General features: G+C 39.1%; 1 protein-coding gene across 1 annotated transcript in view; it reads left to right on the top strand.

Annotated features, from left to right (window-relative positions):
* Positions 1–4245: 4245 nt before the first annotated feature.
* The window catches only part of MYRFL (myelin regulatory factor like), a 123829-nt gene continuing 105721 nt past the window's right edge, over positions 4246–22353 (top strand). Inside the window, exon 1 of the mRNA XM_055394799.2 lies at positions 4246–4291. Within this exon, the coding sequence (XP_055250774.2) occupies positions 4246–4291 (46 nt within the window). The remainder of the gene's footprint in view (positions 4292–22353) is intronic.

The raw sequence follows: 22353 nt of genomic DNA, 5'->3' as shown, positions 1-22353 counted from the left end.
TTCCAGCTTGTGCTTCATCTAGCCTGGCATTTTGCATGATGTACTCTGCATATAAATTCAACAAGCAGGGTGACAATATACAGCCTTGATGTACTCCTTTCCCTATTTGGAAGCAGTCTATTGTTCCATGTCCAGTTCTAACTGTTGCTTCCTGACCTGCATATAGATTTCTCAATAGGCAGGTCAGGTGGTCTGGTTTTCCTATCTCTTTCAGAATTTTCCACAGTTTGTGGTGATCCACACAGTCGGAGGCTTTGGCATAGTCAATAAAGCAGAAATAGATGTATTTCTGGAACTCTCTTGCTTTTTCGATGATACAGTGGATGTTGGCAATTTGATCTCTGGTTCCTCTGCCTTTTATAAAACCAGCTTGGACATCTGGAAGTTCATGCTTCACGTATTGCTGAAGCCTGGCTTGGAGTATTTTAAGCATTACTTTACTAGCGTGTGAGATGAGTGCAATTGTGCGGTAGTTTGAGCATTCTTTGGCATTGCCTTTCTTTGGGATTGGAATGAAAACTGACCTTTTTAAGTCCTGTGGCCACTGCTGAGTTTTCCAAATTTGCTGGCATATTGAGTGCAACACTTTCACGGCATTATCTTTCAGGATTGAAACAGCTCAACTGGAATTCCATCGCCTCCATTAGCTTTGTTTGTAGTGATTCTTTCTAAGGCCTGCTTGACTTCGCATTCCAGGATGTCTGGCTCTAAGTCAGTGATCATACCATCGTGATTATCTGGGTCATGAAGATCTTTTCTATATAGTTCTTCTGTGTATTCTTGCTACCTCTTCTTAATATCTTTTGCTTCTGTTAGGTCCATACCATTTCTGTCCTTTATTGTACCAATCTTTGCATCAAATGTTCCCTTGGTATCTCTAATTTTCTTGAAGAGATCGCTAGTCTTTCCCATTCTATTGTTTTCCTCTGTTTCTTTGCACTGATCCCTGAGGATGGCTTTCTTATTTCTCCTTGCTGTTCTTTGGAACTCTGCATTCAGATGCTTTTATCTTTCCTTTTCTCCTTTGCTTTTCACTTCTCTTCTTTTCACAGCTATTTGTAAGGCCTCCTCAGACAGCCATTTTGCTTTTTTCCATTTTGGGGGGTTGGTCTTGATCCCTGTCTCCTGTGCAATGTCATGAACCTCCATCCGTAGTTCATCAGGCACTCTATCAGATCTAATCCCTTGAATCTATTTCTCACTTCCACTGTATAATCATAAGGGATTAGGTCGTATGTGAATGGTCTAGTGATTTTCCTTACTTCAGTTTACATCTGAATTTGGCAATGAGGAGTTCATGATCTGAGCCACAGTCAGCTCCCAGTGCTATTTTTGCTGACTGTATAGAGCTTCTCCATCGTTGGCTGCAAAGAATATAATCAATATCATTTCACTATTGACTATCTGGTGATGTCCATGTGTAGAGTCTTCTCTTGTGTTGCTGGAAGAGGGTGTTCGCTATGACCAGTGGGTTCTCTTGGCAAAACTCTATTAGCCTTTGCTCTGCTTCATTCTGTACTGCAAGGCCAAATCTGCCTGTTACTCCAGGTGTTTCTTGACTTCCTACTTTTGCATTCCAGTCCCCTATAATGAAAAGGACATCTTTTTTGGGTGTTAGTTCTAGAAGGTCTTGAAGGTCTCATAGAACCATTCAGCTTCAGCTTCTTCAGTGTTACACTTGGGGCATATACTTGGATTACCGTGATATTGAATGGTTTGTCTTGGAAACGAACAGAGATCTTTATGTCGTTTTTGAGATTGCATCCAAGTACTGCATTTTGGACTCTTTTGTTGACTATAATGGCTACTCCATTTCTTCTAAGGGATTCCTGCCCACAATAGTAGATATAATGGTCATCTTAGTTAACTTCACCCATTCCAGTCCGTTTTAGTTTGCTGATTCCTAAAATGTCGATGTTCACTCTTGCCTTCTCCTCTTTGACCACTTCCAATTTGCCTTGATTCATCAACAATGAATCAACATTCCAGGTTCCTATGCAATATTTCTCTTTCCAGCATTGGACTTTGCTTCTATCACCAGTCACATCCACAACTGGGTGTTGTTTTTGATTTAGCTCCATCTCTTCATTCTTTCTGGAGTTATTTCTCCACTGATCTCCAGTAGCATATTGGGCACCTGCTGACCTGGGGAGTTCATCTTTCAGTGTCCTATCTTTTTGCCTTTTCATATTGTTCATGGGATTCTCAAGGCAAGAATACTAAGTGGTTTGCCCTTCCCTTCTCCAGTGGACCACATTCTGTCAGACCTCTCCACCATGACCCATTCGTCTTGGGTGGCGCTACATGGCGTGGCTCATAGTTTCATTGAGTTAGACAAGGCTGTGATCCATGTGATCAGATTGGTTAGTTTTCTATATACAGCCTTAAGGTACTCCTTTTCCAATTTGGAACCAGTCTGTTTTTCAATGTCCGGTTCTAACTGTTGCTTCTTGACCTGCATACAGATTTCTCAGGAGGCAGATAAGGTGGTCTGGTATTCCCATCTCTTTAAGAATTTCCCACAGTTTGTTGTGATCCACACAGTGAAAGGTTTTAGTGTAGTCAATGAATCAGAAATAGATGTTTTTCTGGAATTCCCTTAATTTTTTTTCTATGATCCAACAGATGTTGGCAGTTTGATCTCTGGTTTCTCTGCCTTTTCTAAATACAGCTTGTACATCTTGATGTTCTTAGTTCACATACTGTTGAAGCCTAGCTTGAAGGATTTTGAGCATTGTCTTGCTAGCATGTGAAATGAGTGCAAATTGTGCAGTAGTTTGAACATTCTTTGCCATTGCCCTTCTTTGGGATTAGAATGAAAACTGACCTTTTCCAGTCCTGTGGCCATTGGTGAGTTCTTCAAATTTATTGGCATATTGAGTACAACACTTTAACAGCATCATCTTTTAGGATTTGAAATAGCTCAGCTGGAATTCCGTCACCTTCATTAGCTTTGTTCATAGTAATGCTTCCTAAGGCCCACTTGATTTCACACTCTAGGATGTCTGGCTCTAGGTGAATGATCACACCATTGTGGTTATCCAGGTCATTAAGACTTTTTTTTTCTGTAGTTTTTCTGTATATTCCTGTCACTTCTTATTAATATCTTCTCCTTCTGTTGGGTACGTATTATTTCTGTCCTTTTATCCATCTTTGCATGAAATGTTCCCTTGGTATCTCTTATTTTCTTGAATTGATCTCTAGTCTTTCCCATTCTATTGTTTTCCTTTGTTTCTTTACATTGTTCACTTAAGAGACCTTTCTTAAGTGAACAATAAGGGAAAATATTAGTAATTACTAAATCTAGCTGAAGAATATAGGGTACTTCATTGTACTATTCTTTCAGTTTTTCTATAGGTTAAAAACTTTCAAACTAAACTTAGGGAAAAAGGAAGAAGCCGAAAGACCTGGTTTAATTTCCTAACTATACTCTTTTTTGTCTAATAATAGATAATAGCTAAGCAGTGAAAACCAAACAGTTATTTGGGTATAACTTTATATTTAGGAATAAAACCAGCTAACAGTCAGTCATGTACTTAGTTGTAAGAATTACAAAATCAGAAATTAAGTTCTATTGCTCATTAGAGGGACTTCTCATATTTTATGGCTTATACTTTCGAAGGAAATAAGCTGGAGGAATTGGACTAGGTGTGTACTAAGGAATTTAAGTTTGCACTATGGGTAGATAGGGAAATATTTAACAAACCCTAACTTTTCTTTTTCACAAGTCTTCGTGTCTATGAAAGTGATTATATTGATTTGTCCCCTTTCTCTAGGTAAAAAGAAAAAACAACTGTATCTTTGCTTAGTTGTAGCTAAATTGATATGGTTGATAGAGGCAGAGATATAAATATATTGGTGTAAAAGGACACATAGGAGATAAGACTTTGTATTTATTGCCCATTTATGTAATTACATGTGTCACTGAGGACAAAGGTCTTTAAAACAGACAAAAGGCAGAGTAGAAGCAGTTCCCTATAGTAAGATAGATGGACTTGCTACCACTTCCCTCTTCATGAATTTTCCTTCTGTGTGCTTGCATATCCTTCTGGCTTTATAATCACATTTGAAAACTTGACCATCTTTTGGGGCATAGTTCAATGGCTGAAGAGATGCTTCATTCGAATAAAAAGAAAATGAAAAATTTTGAAGAGCATTCATAGGCTTCGAGCCAAGAGGAGAGCACCTCGTCCCTGAGATCCTGTAGTTGTCCCATGAGGGAGTACCGAGCGAGACCACAGCACCATGGATGTGGTCGGCGAAAACGAGGCCCTGCAGCAGTTCTTTGAAGGTAAGAGGCCTGTTTTCAGCACCTGGGAGATGGCACTGCTTACAATCACTGCCTCACCTTTTTGGAATTCACTTAAACTTGGCTTTCAAAGAAATAAAACTGTACTAACTGTTCTAAAGTCAGAAATTCAGGTTTGTTTGTTGTGTTTGTAGCAAAAAATCAGTGGTGTAGGTAGTGATTTTTAAAAATTCAGGATTTCCATCTTATAGCTTGGTTGTTAAAAGAATCAAGATGTAAGCATTCCTATGTTACTAGAATTTGTTCCTGTACTATGCTAGATTTTTTTCCCAATCCCTATGTTTCATAAAGCTAGATTTTTCTTACTTCTAAAATTATTGAATACAGCACAACAAAAATGCTAAAGTTTACTAAAGACGATTTTTCTCTTGGTATAATTAAACACAAAACAGCCTAACAGCGAAGAAGCACCTCTTTTCCCATTCCCATCTGTGTTTTTCACAACACTTAAAAAATATGTAACTGTTGAATGATGGTTTGTTTTTGAGGGTAAGTGTCTTTTGCCCCAAAGGGAGGCTTACTATACGACATGGTTTCACAGGTTTTCTTTTTTCTAAAAACCTGAAATGGTGGTAGCTCTTCTCATATTTAGTTGGGTTGATATTCTCATGATGAGTCCACTGAAAATGTCAGCAGGGCCTTGCCTTCTTGCGACATCTTTTAGGGAGCCACTGGGAGGCTGCACACTAGTGCAGCTTGAGTTCCTTATCAGTTAGCCATGCTCAGACTTCCATGGAACAGGAAATGTGGCCAGAGCTTTTACACATTTCCAGGTATTTCACAGGAGAGAGTATGAGAATAATTGAGGGAAGACCTGCTCGCTCACAGAATCCCAAGGGCAGTTAGCAGCATATTGAGAAAGTGCTTTTTGGCATTTCTTGTGTTTAGTAAAGTACCTGACAAATGCGAGATGTTTAAAGGTTGAATGACCATATTGTGTCAAACACTAAAGAGTGTTTCTATAAGAGAAACAGTGAGATTCTAGGTCACTATCAGACAGCATTAGCACAGTACAGTAGGGACAATGGCTTGAATTTTGCCAGATGGGGCAAGAAAAATATAGGACCTAGAGAAGTATTGTGTTATTCTAGCTGTACAGTCTATCTCACTGTGTTCTATCTCTGACAGTGTCCAACTCAATGTGTCCACTTGGGTCACACAGTAGGTACAATAATGTGGCTCAATCGTTGTCTCCTGATTTTATATCCTATGCAACTTCCATTTGAATAGAGTAGCAAGTTCAAAGCGACAGTTATATCTGCTTTATTTTAGAGAAACCATTCATTCTATAAAAGCACAAAATCCACCTAGTTTCATTCCAGATCTGGAGAAGACCTGAAAAGTTCATCTGGTCTACCTTCTGTTTTTTGGTAGTGCTGTCATACCTATAGGGTCACTGTGTTGTCCTTGTTCATACTGTTTTCTGAAGTCTTTGGGGATATAGTTTCCACAAATCCTCTCTATAGCTGGTTACAAAAATCTATTATTGCTGTATCTTTCTTAGTCCGAACTAAACTCGGGCTCCTTTTGGAGACTTTTTAACTAGGGAGGAGTAATTTCTCCATGGAAAGAGAATGAAATGGTCAGTGTTTCCTTACATTATCTTTGAATGAATAGATTGAAAAGATGGTGAACTTTGAAATAAAAAATAGAAGTAGTAATTTAAGTGATTCCCCTCCCCTTGAAAATCACAGGGCTGGTTGTCAATTTTTTATTACCTATTCAGCAAATATCGATCACTGACTATGTGCCAAGTCCAACAATGACCTCTTTGAAAGCCTGTAGGGCTTTGAAGAATTTCCCTTAGATTATGATTTCCTTTCTCAAATATTCCTTAGAATGAGGAGAGCAAAACTGGATATGATATTCTCATGAGGAGGGCCAGTTATATGTTGTTCTCCTGTTTATATATCACCTTCCAATTAAGTGCAATCTCATATAAAAAACCAAGGTCTGAAAAACAAGAAAAGTTTTCTTAATTTCTTATCCACCTGAAAGCTAAATTTCCGTTTCCTCAAACTCTTCATTCTAATAAACTGAATCCTAAATAATATACTTGTCCTTATGAACAATTTTGTATTAAAAAGTATCTGGACTGACAATATCATTGTGAATTAAATGACCTTGAACATCAGAGTTCATGCTGATTATGCTATATCTTTACCGTGTGTCTCAGGAAAATGACAGGAAAAAAGAGTGGTTCTAGGCAACTGGCATGCCTCATTTTATTGCCTGCTGATGATGCAATAAATAGGCCCATCAACCAAAGCAGAAGAGGTGGATCACATTCTCCAGGGATCCCAACATCCACTGGAAGCTCAGATATTATGTGAAATACATATATTTTTAAATAAAGCTGATACCACTGCTAGAGAAAAGTTGTCAGGGGAGAGGCACATTATTTTATGTATAACAACCAAAAATTGATTACAACTTAAATTAGTGGTGAATTAGTTAAATATATTATAGTTCTTTTATATAATGGAATATTTTGTAGTTAGTAAACATAATGACGATAAGGAAAATGTTAATGATATAAAGCAGAAACGTGGGTTAAAATTGGTATATTATCAGTTCAGTCGCTCAGTCATGTCCAACTCTTTGCTACCCCATAAATCACAGTACGCCAGGCCTCCCTGTCCATCACCAACTCCCGAAGTTCACTCAAACTCATGTCCATCGTGTTGGTGATGCCATCCAGCCATCTCATTCTCTGTCGTCCCCTTCTCCTTCTGTCCCCAGTCCCTCCCAGCATCAGAGTCTTTTCCAGTGAGTCAGCTCTTCGCGTGAGGTGGCCAAAGTATTGGAGCTTCAGCTTCAACATCAGTCCTTCCAATGAATACCCAGGACTGATCTCCTTTAGAATGGACTGGTTGGATCTCCTTGCAGTCCAAGGGACTCTCAAGAGTCTTCTCCAGCACCACAGTTCAAAAGCATCAGTTCTTTGGTGATCACTTTCTTCACAGTCCAACTCTCACATCCATCCATGACCACTGGGAAAACCATAGCCTTGACGAGATGGACCTTAGTTGGCAAAGTAATGTCTCGGCTTTTTAATATGCTATCTAGGTTGGTCATAACTTTCCTTCCAAGGAGTAAGCGTCTTTTAATTTCATGGCTGCAATCAGCATCTACAGTGATTTTGGAGCCCCCCAAAGAGGGGGATTCCCATCTCTTTCAGAATTTTCCAAAATAAAGTCTGACACTGTTTCCACTGTTTCCCCATCTATTTCCCATGAAGTGATGGGACCAGATGCCATGATCTTTGTTTTCTGAATGTTGAGCTTCAAGCCAACCTTTTCACTCTCCTCTTTCACTTTCATCAAGAGGCTCTTTAGTTCCTCCTCACTTTCTGCCACAAGGGTGGTGTCATCTGCATATCTGAGGTTATTGATATTTCTCCCAGCAATCTTGATTCCAGCTTGTGCTTCTTCCAGCCCAGCGTTCCTCATGATATACTCTGCATATAAGTTAAATAAGCAGGGTGACAATATACAACCTTGACGTATTCCTTTTCCTATTTGGAACCAGTCTGCTGTTGCATGCCTAGTTCTAACTGTTGCTTCCTGACCTGCATACAGGTTTCTCAAGAGGCAGGTCAGGTGGTCTGGGATTCCCATCTCTTTCAGAATTTTCCACAGTTTGTTGTGATCCACATAGTCAAAGGCTTTGACATAGTCAATGAAGCAGAAATAGATGTTTTTCTGGAATTTTCTTGCTTTCTCCATGATCCAGCGGATGTTGGCAATTTGATCTCTGGTGCCTCTGCCTTTTCTAAAACCAGCTTGAACATCTGGAAGTTCATGGTTCACGTATTGCTGAAGCCTGGCTTGGAGAATTTTGAGCATGACTTTACTAGCATGTGAGATGAGTGCAATTGTGCGGTAGTTTGAGCATTCTTTGGCATTGCATTTCTTTGGGATTGGAATGAAGACTGACCTTTTCCAGTCCTGTGGCCACTGTTGAGTTTTCCAAATTTGCTGGCATATTGAGTGCAGCACTTTCACAGCATCATCTTTTGGGATTTGAAATAGCTCAACTGGAATTCCATCACCTCAACTAGCTTTGTTCATAGTGATGCTTTCTAAGGCCCACTTGACTTCACATTCCAAGATGTCTGGCTCTAGGTGAGTGATCACACCATCGTGATTATCTGGGTCATAGAGATCTTTTTTGTACAGTTCTTCTGTGTATTCTTGCCACCTCTTCTTGATATCTTCTGCTTCTGTTAGGTCCATACCATTTCTGTCCTTTATCGAGCCCATCTTTGCATGCAATGTTCGCGTGGTATCTCTAATTTTCTTGAAGAGATCTCTTGTCCTTCCTATTCTGTTGTTTTCCTCTATTTCTTTGCATTGATTGCTGAGGAAGGTTTTCTTATCTCTCCTTGCTATTCTTTGGAACTCTGCATTCAGATGCTTATATCTTTCCTTTTATCCTTTGCTTTTCACTTCTCTTCTTTTCACAGCTATTTGTAAGGCCTCCTCAGACAGCCATTTTGCTTTTTGCATTTCTTTTCCATGGGGATGGTCTTGGTCCCTGTCTCCTGTACAATGTCATGAACTTCCGTCCATAGTTCATCAGGCACTCTGTCTATCAGATCTAGTCCCTTAAATCTATTTCTCACTTACACTGTATAATCATAAGGGATTTGATTTAGGTTATATCTGAATGGCCTAGTGGTTTTCCCTACTTTCTTCAATTTCAGTCTGAATTTGGCAATAAGGAGTTCATGATCTGAGCCACAGTCAGCTCCTGGTCTTGTTTTTGCTAACTGTATAGAGCTTCTCCATCTTTGGCTGCAAAGAATATTATCAATCTGATTTCGGTGTTGACCATCTGGTGATGTCCATATGTAGAGTCTTCTGTTGTGTTGTTGGAAGAGGGTGTTTGCTGTGACAAGTGCGTTCTCTTGGCAAAACTCTATTAGCCTTTGCCCTGCTTCATTCCGTGCTCCAATGCCAAATTTGCCTGTTACTCCAGGTGTATCTTGACTTCCTACTTTTGCATTCCAGTCCCCTATAATGAAAAGGACATCTTTTTTGGGTGTTAGTTCTAAAAGGTCTTGTAGGTCTTCATAGAACCATTCAACTTCGGCTTCGGCTTTTTTCAGTTGGTATATTATAATTATATATATATTTCTAGAACAGAGTTTATTTAAACTGACCTGAAAAGAGTTACTGTATATACACATATGGATGCACATATACTATATATACGCACATATACATGGTAACAACTGGATGATTACACTATAAGTATTAGTAGTAGTTATCTCTTAGTGGTAGGAATATTGAGATTTTTAGTTTCTTCTTTATTATCTCAGGGCGTCAATCTTGGAATGCACTATGTCATAGGTTATCTTAAATAAAGGACATTGGATTTAATTCCACAAAACTCTTCTGTTAGAGTTTCTTTTTTGCATAAAGAAAAATTGTAAAAGACATTGACATGGATGAAAAAAAGGTTACTAGGTATCTTCCACAGAAAACTATATCTGCATCATGTCCTCTGGGCTATCAAATTCTATGGGAGTTTCACCTTTTACTGTTTTAGAGCTATTCTGAAACTTGGTAAATTGTAGATGATTGATAGCAATGCAGTGAATTTTGTCTATAGATATGTAAATCTATTATCTCCTTTGGGGGATCATTAGTTTCAGTATAGTTTCAGTGGAGTAGGAAATGGCAACCTGCTCCAAAATTCTTCCCTGGGAAATCCCATGGACAGAGGAACCTGGCAGGCTACAGTCCATGGGGTTGCAAAAGTAGTCAGACACGACTGAGTGACTAAACAACAGCATTGGTAAAACCCAGGTTTCCAATTATTATTAAATTCATTCCATAGCATAGCTAGACTTAGATTATCCATGTGCTTATCTATCTGTATACCTATATAGATCTATCTATCTATCCATCTTTGTTCATCTTCCAGATACCTACATCTAGATCTGCTGTTTGAATATTCCTTGAACCAGTTGTAACATCTTAATTTCCTTAATTAAGTAAATAAAAATCTTTGACATGTGTTCATCTTTTATTTGTATAAGCCATGATTTTATCTTTTGGTACATATACACAATGGAGTATTATTCAGCCATTAAAAAGAATACATTTGAATCAGTTCTAATGAGGTGGATGAAACTGGAGCCTATTATACAGAGTGAAGTAAGCCAGAAAGAAAAACACCAATACAGTATACTAACGCATATATATGGAATTTAGAAAGATACAAATGATAACCCTGTATTCGAGACAGCAAAAGAGACACAGATGTATAGAACAGTCTTTGGGACTCTATGGGAGAGGGTGAGGGTGGGATGATTTGGGAGAATGGCATTGAAACACGTATGTTGTCATATGTGAAACGAATCACTAGTTCAGGGTCAATGCATGTTATAGGATGCTCGGGGATGGCATGCGGGGATGACCCAGAGGGAGGATAAAGGGAGGAGGGAGGTGGGAGGGGGGTTCAGGAGGGGGAACTTATGTAAACCCGGGGCAAATTCATGTCAATGTATGGCAAAACCAACCAATATAATATTGTAAAATAATTTGCCTCCAATAAAAAAATAAATTAATTACCAAAAAAAAAAATAAACCGATAACAGAATTAAAAATATATATATATATATATCCTTTAACACTTGCCAAGTTTTAAGTTAGTTAACTTAGATTTTATTTTATCTTAAATTCAAACCAGATTAATAATGTTTACTGAACGTTTACTAGGCATTAAGTACTATTCCGTTCACTTTACACCATTATCTCATTTAATTCTTACAACCCCTGGGTGAAAAAGGAATATGAAATAAAGTATGTTAGATCCAATCCCTCAGTTTACTTCACTCATTTGATAGCTGTGACCTTACATTCTAAATTTGTTTCCCTATGGGTATTTCTTTTGGACTACCATGATATCAGGATTCATCTTTTATTTCCCATGGGAATCATTCTAAACTAGCTTTTAGTTTAAAAAGCTAATTTGAGAATTACTTTTCATGGAAATGAATAAAAAGGAAATTGTTCTAAACTAGCTTTTACTTTATAAAAGCTAATTTGAGAATATTTTATAGTTCATTAATTTAATCTTTAAGAAGAAATTTTCTAAGTTGGTGAGAAGCTGTTTAGCTCATCCTCTTCATAGGGTCTGGAAGTAGGTTCTCAAATACTAGTTGGCTTATCATGAAATAGAGAGGAGATAACTGCCCTGACTGAGCAGAAATGGAAAACTACATACAGTTGTCCTTCAGTATCCAGCCCCTCCGATACCAAAATCCACAAATGCTCAAGTCCCTTATATAAAACGGCAGTAGTATTTGCATATTAACTTATGTACATAATAGTTTAAATAATCTCTAGATTATTTATAATACCCAGTACAAGGTAAATACTATGTGAGTAGTTGCTGCTACTGCTGCGAAGTCACTTTAGTTGTGTCCAACTCTGCGACCACATAGATGGCAGCCAACCAGGCTCCGCTGTCCCTGGGATTCTCCAGGCAAGAACACTGGAGTGGGTTGCCATTTCCTTCTCCAGTGCGTGAAAGTGAAAAATGAAAGTGAAGTCGCTCAGTCGTGTCCGACTCTTCGCGACCCCATGAACTGCAGCCTACCAGGCTCCTCCCTCCATGGGATTTTCCAGGCAAGAGTATTGGAGTGGGTTGCCATTGCCTTCTCCGGAGTAGTTGCTAGAATGTGGCAAAATCAAGTTTTGCTTTGTGGAACTTTCTGGGATATTTTCCCAAATATTTTCCATCCGTGGTTGGTTGAAATCTGCAAATGTGTGACTTGCAGACATGGAGGGCTGACTCTCCTAAGAGTGAATCACATGGAAAATCAAAAGATGGAAACTAGTTGAAGAAACTCCTACTCACCTATTGAAGTTTGAGGGTTGAAAGGTATCTCCTAGAACCAGAGGCTGTGCACGGGCAGGAAGCACTGAACAGCTCCTGAGATCTAAGAGGAAGAACAGGCCCTTCAGGAAGCTGCTGTGAAACAAGTGTCAATATATTTTCTGCCCTCCTCTCTGCTTAAGATTTAAATTCCTAATTAGCTATTATTAAAGTAGGGTGGTAGGGATTTAGGCAAAAACATCTGCTACCCATGAGTTGTGCAGGAATATTATGGAGGCACTAAGTTTTTTTGGAAATGAAGAAAATGCTGAAAACTCTGGAGCAGAAAAGCAATGACTCAAGGGACTGACCCCAGACAGAATACATCTAGAAAGGCATCTAGAAAGGCGTCAAAGTCATCAAGTCTCCAAGGCGTTGGGAGAATTGTTGAGACAAGAGAAATGTAGCTTGGAAAAGTGCCTATATGGTGTCAGCATACAGTAGACAGAAATACTTATAGAATAAATGTATGAAGACTATTCTACTCAATAGTTTAAACTCTAGGTTAGGAGCATCTAGTAAGTTAAGATATGAGAAGAAGAAAAACTAGCCTATAGTAAAGAATCTGCTTGCAATGCAGGAGATGCAGGTTTGATCCCTGAATTGGGAAGATCCCCTGGAGAAGGCAATGGCAACCCACTGTAGTAGAAAATCCCATCGACAAAGGAGCCTGGTGGGCGCAAAGAGTCAGGCCCAACTGAGTGGCTAACACACACGCAGCATAAAGGTTCAGTGAATAAAACAGAGGCAGATTATACAAAGTGCTGCCAGTTGGTGGAAAGCCTCAGATTCCATTATTACCAAAGGTAAAGTCATAAATGTCTCAAGTGATTCCTGTATATTACTTCTCCAAAAGTGAAACCAACTCTGGTTGGTTGATGTTTCTGGATTCCTGTGGTTGGAACCAGAAGCTCTGAGCAACTGAATGAGGTAGAGGGCTGGCCCTGGGGAAGAGTCTTGCGGGTAAAGGGTGTCTCTGATCAGTCTCTCAATCTTTGTCTTTCGTTCACTTGAGGACCACCACTTTCTCACCTCTCACAAACCAGCATCCTTATTCCCTCTTCCTTCTGTCCCAGTAAAACCTGAGCTTGCACAGAGGTACAAATGGTGAAAGATCTGATGCCACCTGACATCTCTAAAGCATTTTGTATCCAATGTACTTTCATAGAACACATTTGTTTTGATCAAAAAGATGACCTTTTCTAAGGGTAGGTTTGGTTGATCTCTAAAGGTGGAATTTTAGACATCATGTTGCATCCTAGTATCTCTAAAATTATCCCACAGAGATAGGAGCTCCTTGTTTATTGAGATCGCCTCTGTTTCTGTTTGGAAACAGTATAGACTTTTCAGGAGACTGGGAACAAGAACATATCAAGGACAAGAAGAACCACCCAGATAATGCAAGCAGCTTATAATTATCTGAACACGTCTATCTGATGCTGGAAGGTGGTTACAAACTATGTTACCTTATCATGAAGCATCCAGAACAAAGAGGTATGGGCTTGTTGCCATTAAGAAAAAAAATCCTTTATTCTTTCATGCTGGGATCCCCAAGGTGAAGGTGATTTTATTAGAATTTAAAATGTGCTGTAACTAGGTCAAAGCTAACTTCTGTCACTGCACACATCCTACATTTGAGACCTGCCAGCATTATTAGCAACTCTAGGGAATCCTGGAACAAAATTACTCAGAAAAATGCTTCTGAGCAGAGACTCCACCACTTTCTTTGGTGTTACTGATGTCAAACTTCTCAACTTGGGAGTTAGAAGTCACCTTCTGGAAGACTCCACAATGTCTTGGGAGCTAAACATTGAATGCATGGACAGTTGTGGGAAAGACAGATAACCTAAAACAAGAAATAGTTATCACTGTTAATCACACCATTTAGTGATAACAGCTCTTCACATTTTGGTGTTGATCTTGAGGTGTGTTTATTAGGATCATACTATTTATACTCTTTCTTTTTTATTTTTTTAAAGTCATCTCAACTTTTTAAAAAAAATTTGCTATGTTAGTTCTTAGTTGAGGCATTCAGCCTTCACTGTGGCGTGTGAGGTCTTTAGCTGTGGTATGTGAACTCTTAGTTGTGGCATGTGGGATCCAGTTTTCTGACCAGGGATTGAACCCAGGCCCTCTGCATTGGGAACTCAGAGCCTTAGCCATTGGATCACCAGGGAAGTCCCCTAAATTAACATTTTAAAGTTTCAGTTTTCTCCGTCTGTGAAATGGGGATAATAACACCTACCTCTTGGGGTTGTGAGCATTAATGATAAAATATTGAAATGATGAGGTAAATATAGTAATTGATTTTTAATTATAGCATTTCCAAGTGTGAAGGAACAAAATTGTTCTATTTATTTTGAAACAAGAATGAGTAAAAGCTACATACATTTTTTTCAAAGGAATACTTCTGTCCCCATGGAGTTATTACAACTTTTACATGTTCACATTAATTCCAGAGCCTTTATAATCATAAAATCCATTTATAGCCTTTAGTTGCCAAGCAACAAAGGACAAAGTACTGAGTAGTTCCTTTTATTGCAAAAGGTTCAGCTTTTCCATGTTGATCTTGAAATCAACATTTTTTTAGAAAAAAAAAAAAACAGAATAATGAAACTTATTACCATATTTGTGTTTTGTGGGCATTCCTTGATTGGGGATAGAATCAAAGCTAAAAGGAATAAATTGTTATTATTGTCTGTTCTTGAATGGTCTAAAGCATTTATGCTAACTTCATAATAAATCTGTAAGAAGTTCTGAAGTTGGGGCACTGCAAATTCACTTGAAGGAGAGAATTTGTTTCATTTTACTTCTGTTCTGTGATGCTCTCCCTGTAAGAAAACTGGTTCTTTGTTCTATCAGTTGTCTTTTGGAAAAGGCTATAAAATACATATGAAAAATGTTATCTGCTGACCTTGGTAACCACTGACCTCAAACAGGTTATTCAGCCATGGAGTGGCAGGGTTTGGGAAACTGGCTTTGAGCTTCCCGTAACAAAATTGTATTCTCTACTTCTTTGAAAGGTTTCAAAGTTTTAGTTACTTCTATTGTTTTTACATGTAGATAATTAGTAAGTAAAGGTTAGAAATCCAAAATGAAAAAAAATATAGTATCCTGTAAAATACTCTAGTAAAATTTATATATTTAAAAGCTTGTAAAAGCATATATGAAATAGCTTTTTAAATCTGCATGGCTATTTGTCTCATTACACATATTAAAATAGTGAAAAAGCGTTATTGAGAATTTTACTTCTCTTACTCCATATGCATCCTGTGTGTGAGACGCTATAGAGGCAAAATATGGACACAAAGATCCTCTTTTTTCCTTCCCTGGTGGATAAGAGAATCTTGTTGCTTTGAAACAAATTTGTCAAGTTACATAATGTGTTTGGGGGTGGGGATGAGGAACAGAGAAGGGATAGGAAGGGAAAGAATATTCATTATGTGTCAAACACTAGTAATATTAAAGAAAAAAAATTCAGTGCCTCTTGTTAAAGCATGATATTGTTGCTGTTTAGTCTCTAAGTCATGTCTGACTCTTTCGCAATCTCATAGACTGTAGTCTGCTGGGCTCTTCTGTCCTTGGATTTCCCAGGTAAGAATACCAGAGTGGGTTGCTATTTCTTTCTCCAGGGGATTTTCCCAAACCAGGGATCAAACCCTTGTCTCCTGCATTGGCAGAGAGATTTTTTACCAGTGAGCCAGCTGGGAAGCACAAAGCATGATAAAGGAGGACTTTATTCAAGAGAAGGGCTGTTATAGCAAGTAATAACCACTGGGGTGGAATTTTGCAGTGAGGGAAGGAGATTGAGCTCAACTCCCAATACAGCAAGTGGGAATTTATAGTCAGGGAGCAGGGTAAGGGGGGAGATTGTTCATAAACTGACCTAAGGAGATTCTTCCTGAAAGTAGGCTGGGTGGTCAGATGGTGACCTGGGGGATGGTAGAGTATGAGGGGCTGGATTGACATCGAGGGTGATCAGATCTGAAGGACAAGGGATTCTGGTTGAACTGATTTATCAGGATTCTTGCTAAAAGTGCAAAATGAAGAGAGAAACATGGAAATAGACCTCACTGAAAAAAGTTCAGGGGAGCCTGAGTACAGTCTGTTCATAGTGGGATTATATATGTTATCACTTTTAGTTTGCAAGTGACACCCTCAGGTGGTAAAACCCATCTTCTTTTTTGGATAAGGAAAAAGAGGATAAGGAAGAGGTAAGGAAACAGACCCGAAGAGGTTCAAGAACTGGAATTTAACCCAAGTCAGACTGACTTGTCATTTTCCAAAGCTCCTGCTTTTCTTCCCTCCAGGTTACATGGGGCTCCCTCCTTCTGGAACACCCTCCCCCTTCTCATTCACCTGGCTAACGGCAGTTAGTTCACCCTCGGGGTCCCTGATTCAGTGTCCACCTGTCAGGGCTCCCGTGTATTCCAGGGCACTTTGCATTTCACCCTTCAAAGCCTGGGTTACCTTTTTCTGTGTCATCTCCCGTAGACTCCTGGTAGTAAGGAATTATGTCTCATTCATTCCTATAGCCTTGGCGGCTGGGGACTGGCACAGTAGTGGGCATTCAACCGTATTTGCCAAATCAATAAACAAATCTGAGCCTGATCTCTCTTCAAGATCCTAAGTCTTCTGGATTTCTCTCCTTTATTTCTTGCATTGAAGAGGACACAAGTCTGTCCTACACCTGGCTAAAGACTTGGCCCTCAGCCAGTGCTCTGCCAGGCTGTCCCCTCTGTCTGGGTTGGCAGGAAGGAAGGCTTCATTGACACAGGCAGGAACACTGAAAGCCACAGGACAAGCAGCTTCCTGGTCACGTTTCCTGAGTCTGCAGAGTAGGCCCAGCGGGCATTGATTTGTAGATGAGTCAACCCTCCTGTTGACTGTGGGTGGGCATCCCCACTTTAGCTCTGCTTCCTTTGGGGTGTCTTCCTCCTCATCCTTCTTCTTCTCCTTCTTCTTTCTGCTTTCCCTTCTTCCTCTGTTTTGACCATCAGTAGAATTAGACTTTCTAATAGAACAAACTGGGAATTGGAATTGGCACAGTTGGTAAAGAATCCATCTACCAATTCAGGAGATGCAAGAGACACATGTTCTATCCCTGGGTCGGGAAGATCACCAGGAGGAGGAAATGGCAACCCACTGCAGTATTGTTGCCTGGAAAATTCCATGGACATAGGAGCCTGGCAGGCTACAGGCCACGGGGTTGCAAAGAGTTGGACATGACTGAGTACACATGCACACATAGAATAAACCACAACAATAATTCTTCAAATCTTGGATGTAAGAGAGAGTCCTTGGTGTATGCATATACTACTTAAAAGAAATGTGATCAGTTTCTGTTTCCCAAATTTGTCTTCCATAGTAAAATTAATATAGTTAACATGCTGATTGTGTTTTATTTCTCTTCTTTTGTTTTATTTTTCCTGTATGTATTAACATTAGTATGTGCTGTTGAAGAGAAAATGGACACAGCATAAAAGTTTAATACTCATGCTGAAAGGCTGGAAGGCTCCTGGAAAAACGGATCCCCAGGCTCCCAGAAAGGCCAGAGGATCTTGCTTAATTTATATTTCAAATAATTAATTTTAAAGGAGAAGTATGAACTTGATAATCAGCTAGTGAAGACACTGAAATACTGTCATGAAAACTGAGTAGACAGACCAGTTCCCTCTGCGACCTAAAATCCTGTGAATTGTTAGATGATTCACCCAGAAGCTGTGCCACAAGGACAGGTCTCCGAAGGTACTGAGTCAACCAGCCATCATTTATTATTTACACTGAACAACACTGAGTTTCTGAAAAAAGCAATTCAGGACACAGTCACGTGGAATTGCAACAGTGTTAATGCTGAGAGAACTATGTTTCTAAGGTATAAACAGCAGACACTCTACCTTTTTTCCTCCTAACAGAAGCTTAATGTGTTCAGACAAAGGAGAGTCCTTGAGCCCAGGAAGGGTAGGCACTAATGCAGGTGATGTAAACCAATTATCCTAATTTCATTTGCCTCCTCCCTCTTCTCTTCTCTCAACTTTAAGTAGCCAAAACTCTTCCTTCTAATAACCTTTTTATAAAGGGTGAATCCCTGTGTTTTCTGAAGTACTTAACTATATGAATTATAACTTGATGTGTCCTTTAAATTTTTGTTAGGAATGTTATTGTTTTTATTAGCTTTTGAGTAGTTTATCCCATACTCATTCATTATTTCGCATGATTTTGCAGAAAGCAAGTTTGTTCAGGAACATGTATGTTGTGTTATAGTAGAAAACACTGCAATAAGAACCCCTGACATAAAAAAAAAGAACCTCTGCAATGATAACTGTGTTATTGCAACTTGAGCAAGTTACTTAAGTTTGCTGAGACTATTTGCTCTTCTGAAAAACAGGAATAATACTTGTACCTATCTGACAGAATAAAATTATTGTTCGGAATGAGTGAGAAAGTAAATGTAAAATTCTTCACATGGTATGGGTACATAAAATGTGCTCAGCAAATTTACCAAGTTTTACTATTATTATTCATATTTTTCTCCATTGATTATCGCATGTGTGGCTTGACTTATTATTCTTTCTCACTTCATTGGCTCTCATTCAGACATCCTACTATTTGTGGGCATTCCTCTTAAGGTATGGGGCCCAGGTCATTAATTTTGGACCTGTGCCTAGAGGAACAGGGACCTTCCCTCCCAGTTCTGCCCTCAGTGATTTCAGGGGGAAATTTCTTTGTTTTCCCAATACTTCTTCATGATGACAAGACTAAATTGATGTCTGTATCATCTATTTACTCAAAATTCAGGTTTCCCCATCTCGTACTTACATAATGGAGAAAATCAATGGAAAGCTGAATGCTTAACCTACTAAATTTCATCTTGTCAGAGTCAGCCATCAATCCAGTCGCTGAGATTTGACCTGAATTTTTTAAAAATTTAAATTAATTAGTTTATTTTAATTGGAGGCTAATTACTTTACAATACTGTGGTGGATTTTGCCACACATTGACATGAATCAGCCACGGGTGTACATGTGTCCCCCCGTCCTGAACCCCCACTTCTACGTCCTTCCCATCCCATCCCTCTGGGTTGTCCAGTGCACCAGCTTTGATGCCTGTTTCAGGCGTCAAACTTGGACTGGTCATCTGTTTCACCTATGGTAATATCATGTTTCAGTGCTATTCCCTCAAATCATCCCACCCTCGCCTTCTCCTGCAGAGTCCAAAAGTCTGTTCTTTATATCTGTGTCTCTGTTGCTGTCTCGTATATAAGGTGGTCATTACCATCTTTCTAAATTCCATATATATGCGTTAATACACTGTATTGGTGTTTTTCTTTCTGACTTACTTCACTCTGTATAACAGGCTCCAGTTTCGTCCACTTCATTAGAACTGACTCAAATGCATTCTTTTTAATAGCTGAGTAATATTCCATTGTGTATATATGACACAACTTTCGTATCCATCTGTCTGCAGATGGACATCTCGATTGCTTCCATGTCCTGGCTATTGTAAACAGTGCTTCGATGAACATTGGAGTACACATGTCTCTTTCAGTTCTGGTTTTCTTGGTGTGTATGCCCAGGAGTGCGATTGCTGGGTCGTATGGCAGTTCTATTTCCAGTTTTTTAAGGAATCTCCACACTATTCTCCATAATGGCTGTACTAGTTTGCATTCCCACCAACAGTGTAAGAGGGTTCCCTTTTCTCCACACCCTCTCCAGCATTTATTGTTTGTGGACTTTTTGATAGCAGCCATTCCGACCAGCGTGAGATGGTACCTCATTGTGGTTTTGATTTGCATTTCTCTAATAATGAGTGATGCTGAGCATCTTTTCATGTGTTTGTAAGCCACCTGTGTGTCTTCTTTGGAGAAATGTCTGTTTATTTCTTTGGCCCATTTTTTGATTGGGTTGTTTATTTTTCTGGAATTGAGCTGCAGGAGCTGCTTGTATATTTTTGAGATTAATTTTTTGTTAGTTGCCTCGTTTGCTATTATTTTCTCCCATTCTGAAGGCTGTCTTTTCACCTTGCTTATAGTTTCCTTTGTTTTGCAAAAGCTTTTAAGTTTAATTAGGTCCCATTTGTTTATTTCCATTACTCTGGGAGGTGGGTCTTAGAGGATCTTGCTGTGATTTATGTCAGAGAGTGTTCTGCCTATGTTTTCCTCTAGTAGTTTTATAGTTTCTGGTCATACATTTAGATCTTTAATCCATTTTGAGGTTATTTTTGTGTATGGTGTTAGAAGTGTTGTAGCTTCATTCTTTTACAGGTGGTTGACCAGTTTTCCTAGTACCACTTGTTAAAGAGATTGTCTTTTCTCCATTGTATATTTTTGCCTTCTTTGTCAAAGCTAAGGTGTCCATAAGTGTGTGGATTCATCTCTGGGATTTCTGTTTTGTTCCATTGATCTATGTTTCTGTCTTTGTGCCAGTACCATACTGTCTTGATGACTGTAACTTTGTAGTATAGTCTGACTGACTTTTTAAAATTGGACTGTAGTCGATTTACAATGTTGTGTTAGTTTCTGCTGTACAACAAAGTGCATCAGTTGTACCTATACATATATCCACTCTTTTAAAATTCTATTTCCATACAGGTCATTACAGAGTACTGAATAGAGTTCCCTGTAATATACAGTAGATTATTAGTTACCTATTTTATATATAGAATTGTGTATATAAATCTCCCAATTTATCCATCCTCTCACTTTCCCCCTTGGTACCCATAAGTTTGTTTTCTAGTTCTGTGACTCTATTATTTCTGTTTTGTAAATAAGTCCATCTGTACCTTGGACTGTAAGGAGATCCAACCAGTCAAACTTAAAGGAAATCAGTCCTGAATATTCATTGGAAGGACTGATGCTGAAGCTGAAACTCCAGTATTTTGGCCACCTGATGCAAAGAACTGACTGTTTGGAAAAGACCCTGATGCTGGGAAAGATTGAAGGCAGGAGGAGAAGGGGAAGACAGAGGAATAGATGGTTGGATGGCATCACTGACGTGATGGACATGAGTTTGAGTAGGTTCTTGGTGATGGACAGGGAAGCCTGGTGTGCTTCAGTCCATGGGGTCACAAAGACTTGGACACGACTGAGCAACTGAACTGAACTGAACCATTTGTACCATTTAAAAAAATTCCATATATAAGCAATATCATATAATATTTATCTTTTTCTGTCTTACTTCCCTTGTGGTTCAGCAGGTAAAGAATCTGCCTGTAATGCAGGAAACCTGGGTTTAATCCCTGGGTTGGGAAGATCCTTGGAGAATGGAAAGGCTACCCACTCCAGTATTCCGACCTGGAGAATTCCATGAACTGTATAGTCCATGGGGTCGCAAAGAGTCGGACATGACTGAGTGACTTTAACTCACTCAGCATGACTATCTCTAGTGACCTGACTCCTTTTTACTGTATTTGCACCTTGTTCATCTCCTTTGGGCCATCTGTACATGTGGCAGGTTTGCCTTTTCTATACTTCTTCAAATTACAAATAACCTTATTGTGAAGGATAAGAGCAGAGTCATTTTTACAGTAAATTTTAGGATTTTCTCTGGGTTAACAAGCTGGAGTTCCATTGTTCTCCCAGATACAAATTCACCCAATTCTTATGCAATTTCCTCTACCTTTCTGTGTTTGAGCTACTAGGATAGCCATCCTTGACTGCCCTTCCCCCAGCTGGATGGGAAAGACATTCCTATGTGTCTCTTGGGCTTTATGTATCACCCTTAGTCCTGCCTTTTTACTGTCTATGCTCTCATTCCCTGGCTCGAGGGTAAGACTGAGTGTCGCTCATGGGTATATCCCACTGCCTAGCACACACACTTCATTAAAATATTTATTATTGGATGAGTGAATTAACTATTTTGTTAAGTGTCTAATTAAAATCAAGACATACATTTCCATGCACAGGCTCCTAATCTAGTCAGAAAAGCAGATGAAGTCCATCCACAGGACCAGTTCTTGTTGGATACTTGCAGGCTCCTGGATAATCTTCTGCTGTTCTCAGAGGCCAACAGCCAAGTATTCAACAATCCTTTCTAGAATTTTGCATCCATGACGGTTTCTGAAAAGCTATGTGGGCATTGCCGTCCTGTTACACAATGTGCTTGATCCATTTATTTACTCAAGTTGAATAAAGGTTTTCATTTTATCTTTCA

Source organism: Moschus berezovskii, chromosome 6 (genome assembly GCF_049115385.1).
Source record: "Moschus berezovskii isolate FMDL1 chromosome 6, NW_MosBer_1.0, whole genome shotgun sequence".
NCBI classification, from domain to species: Eukaryota; Metazoa; Chordata; class Mammalia; order Artiodactyla; family Moschidae; genus Moschus; species Moschus berezovskii.
This window is presented reverse-complemented; position numbering and strand designations above follow the sequence as displayed.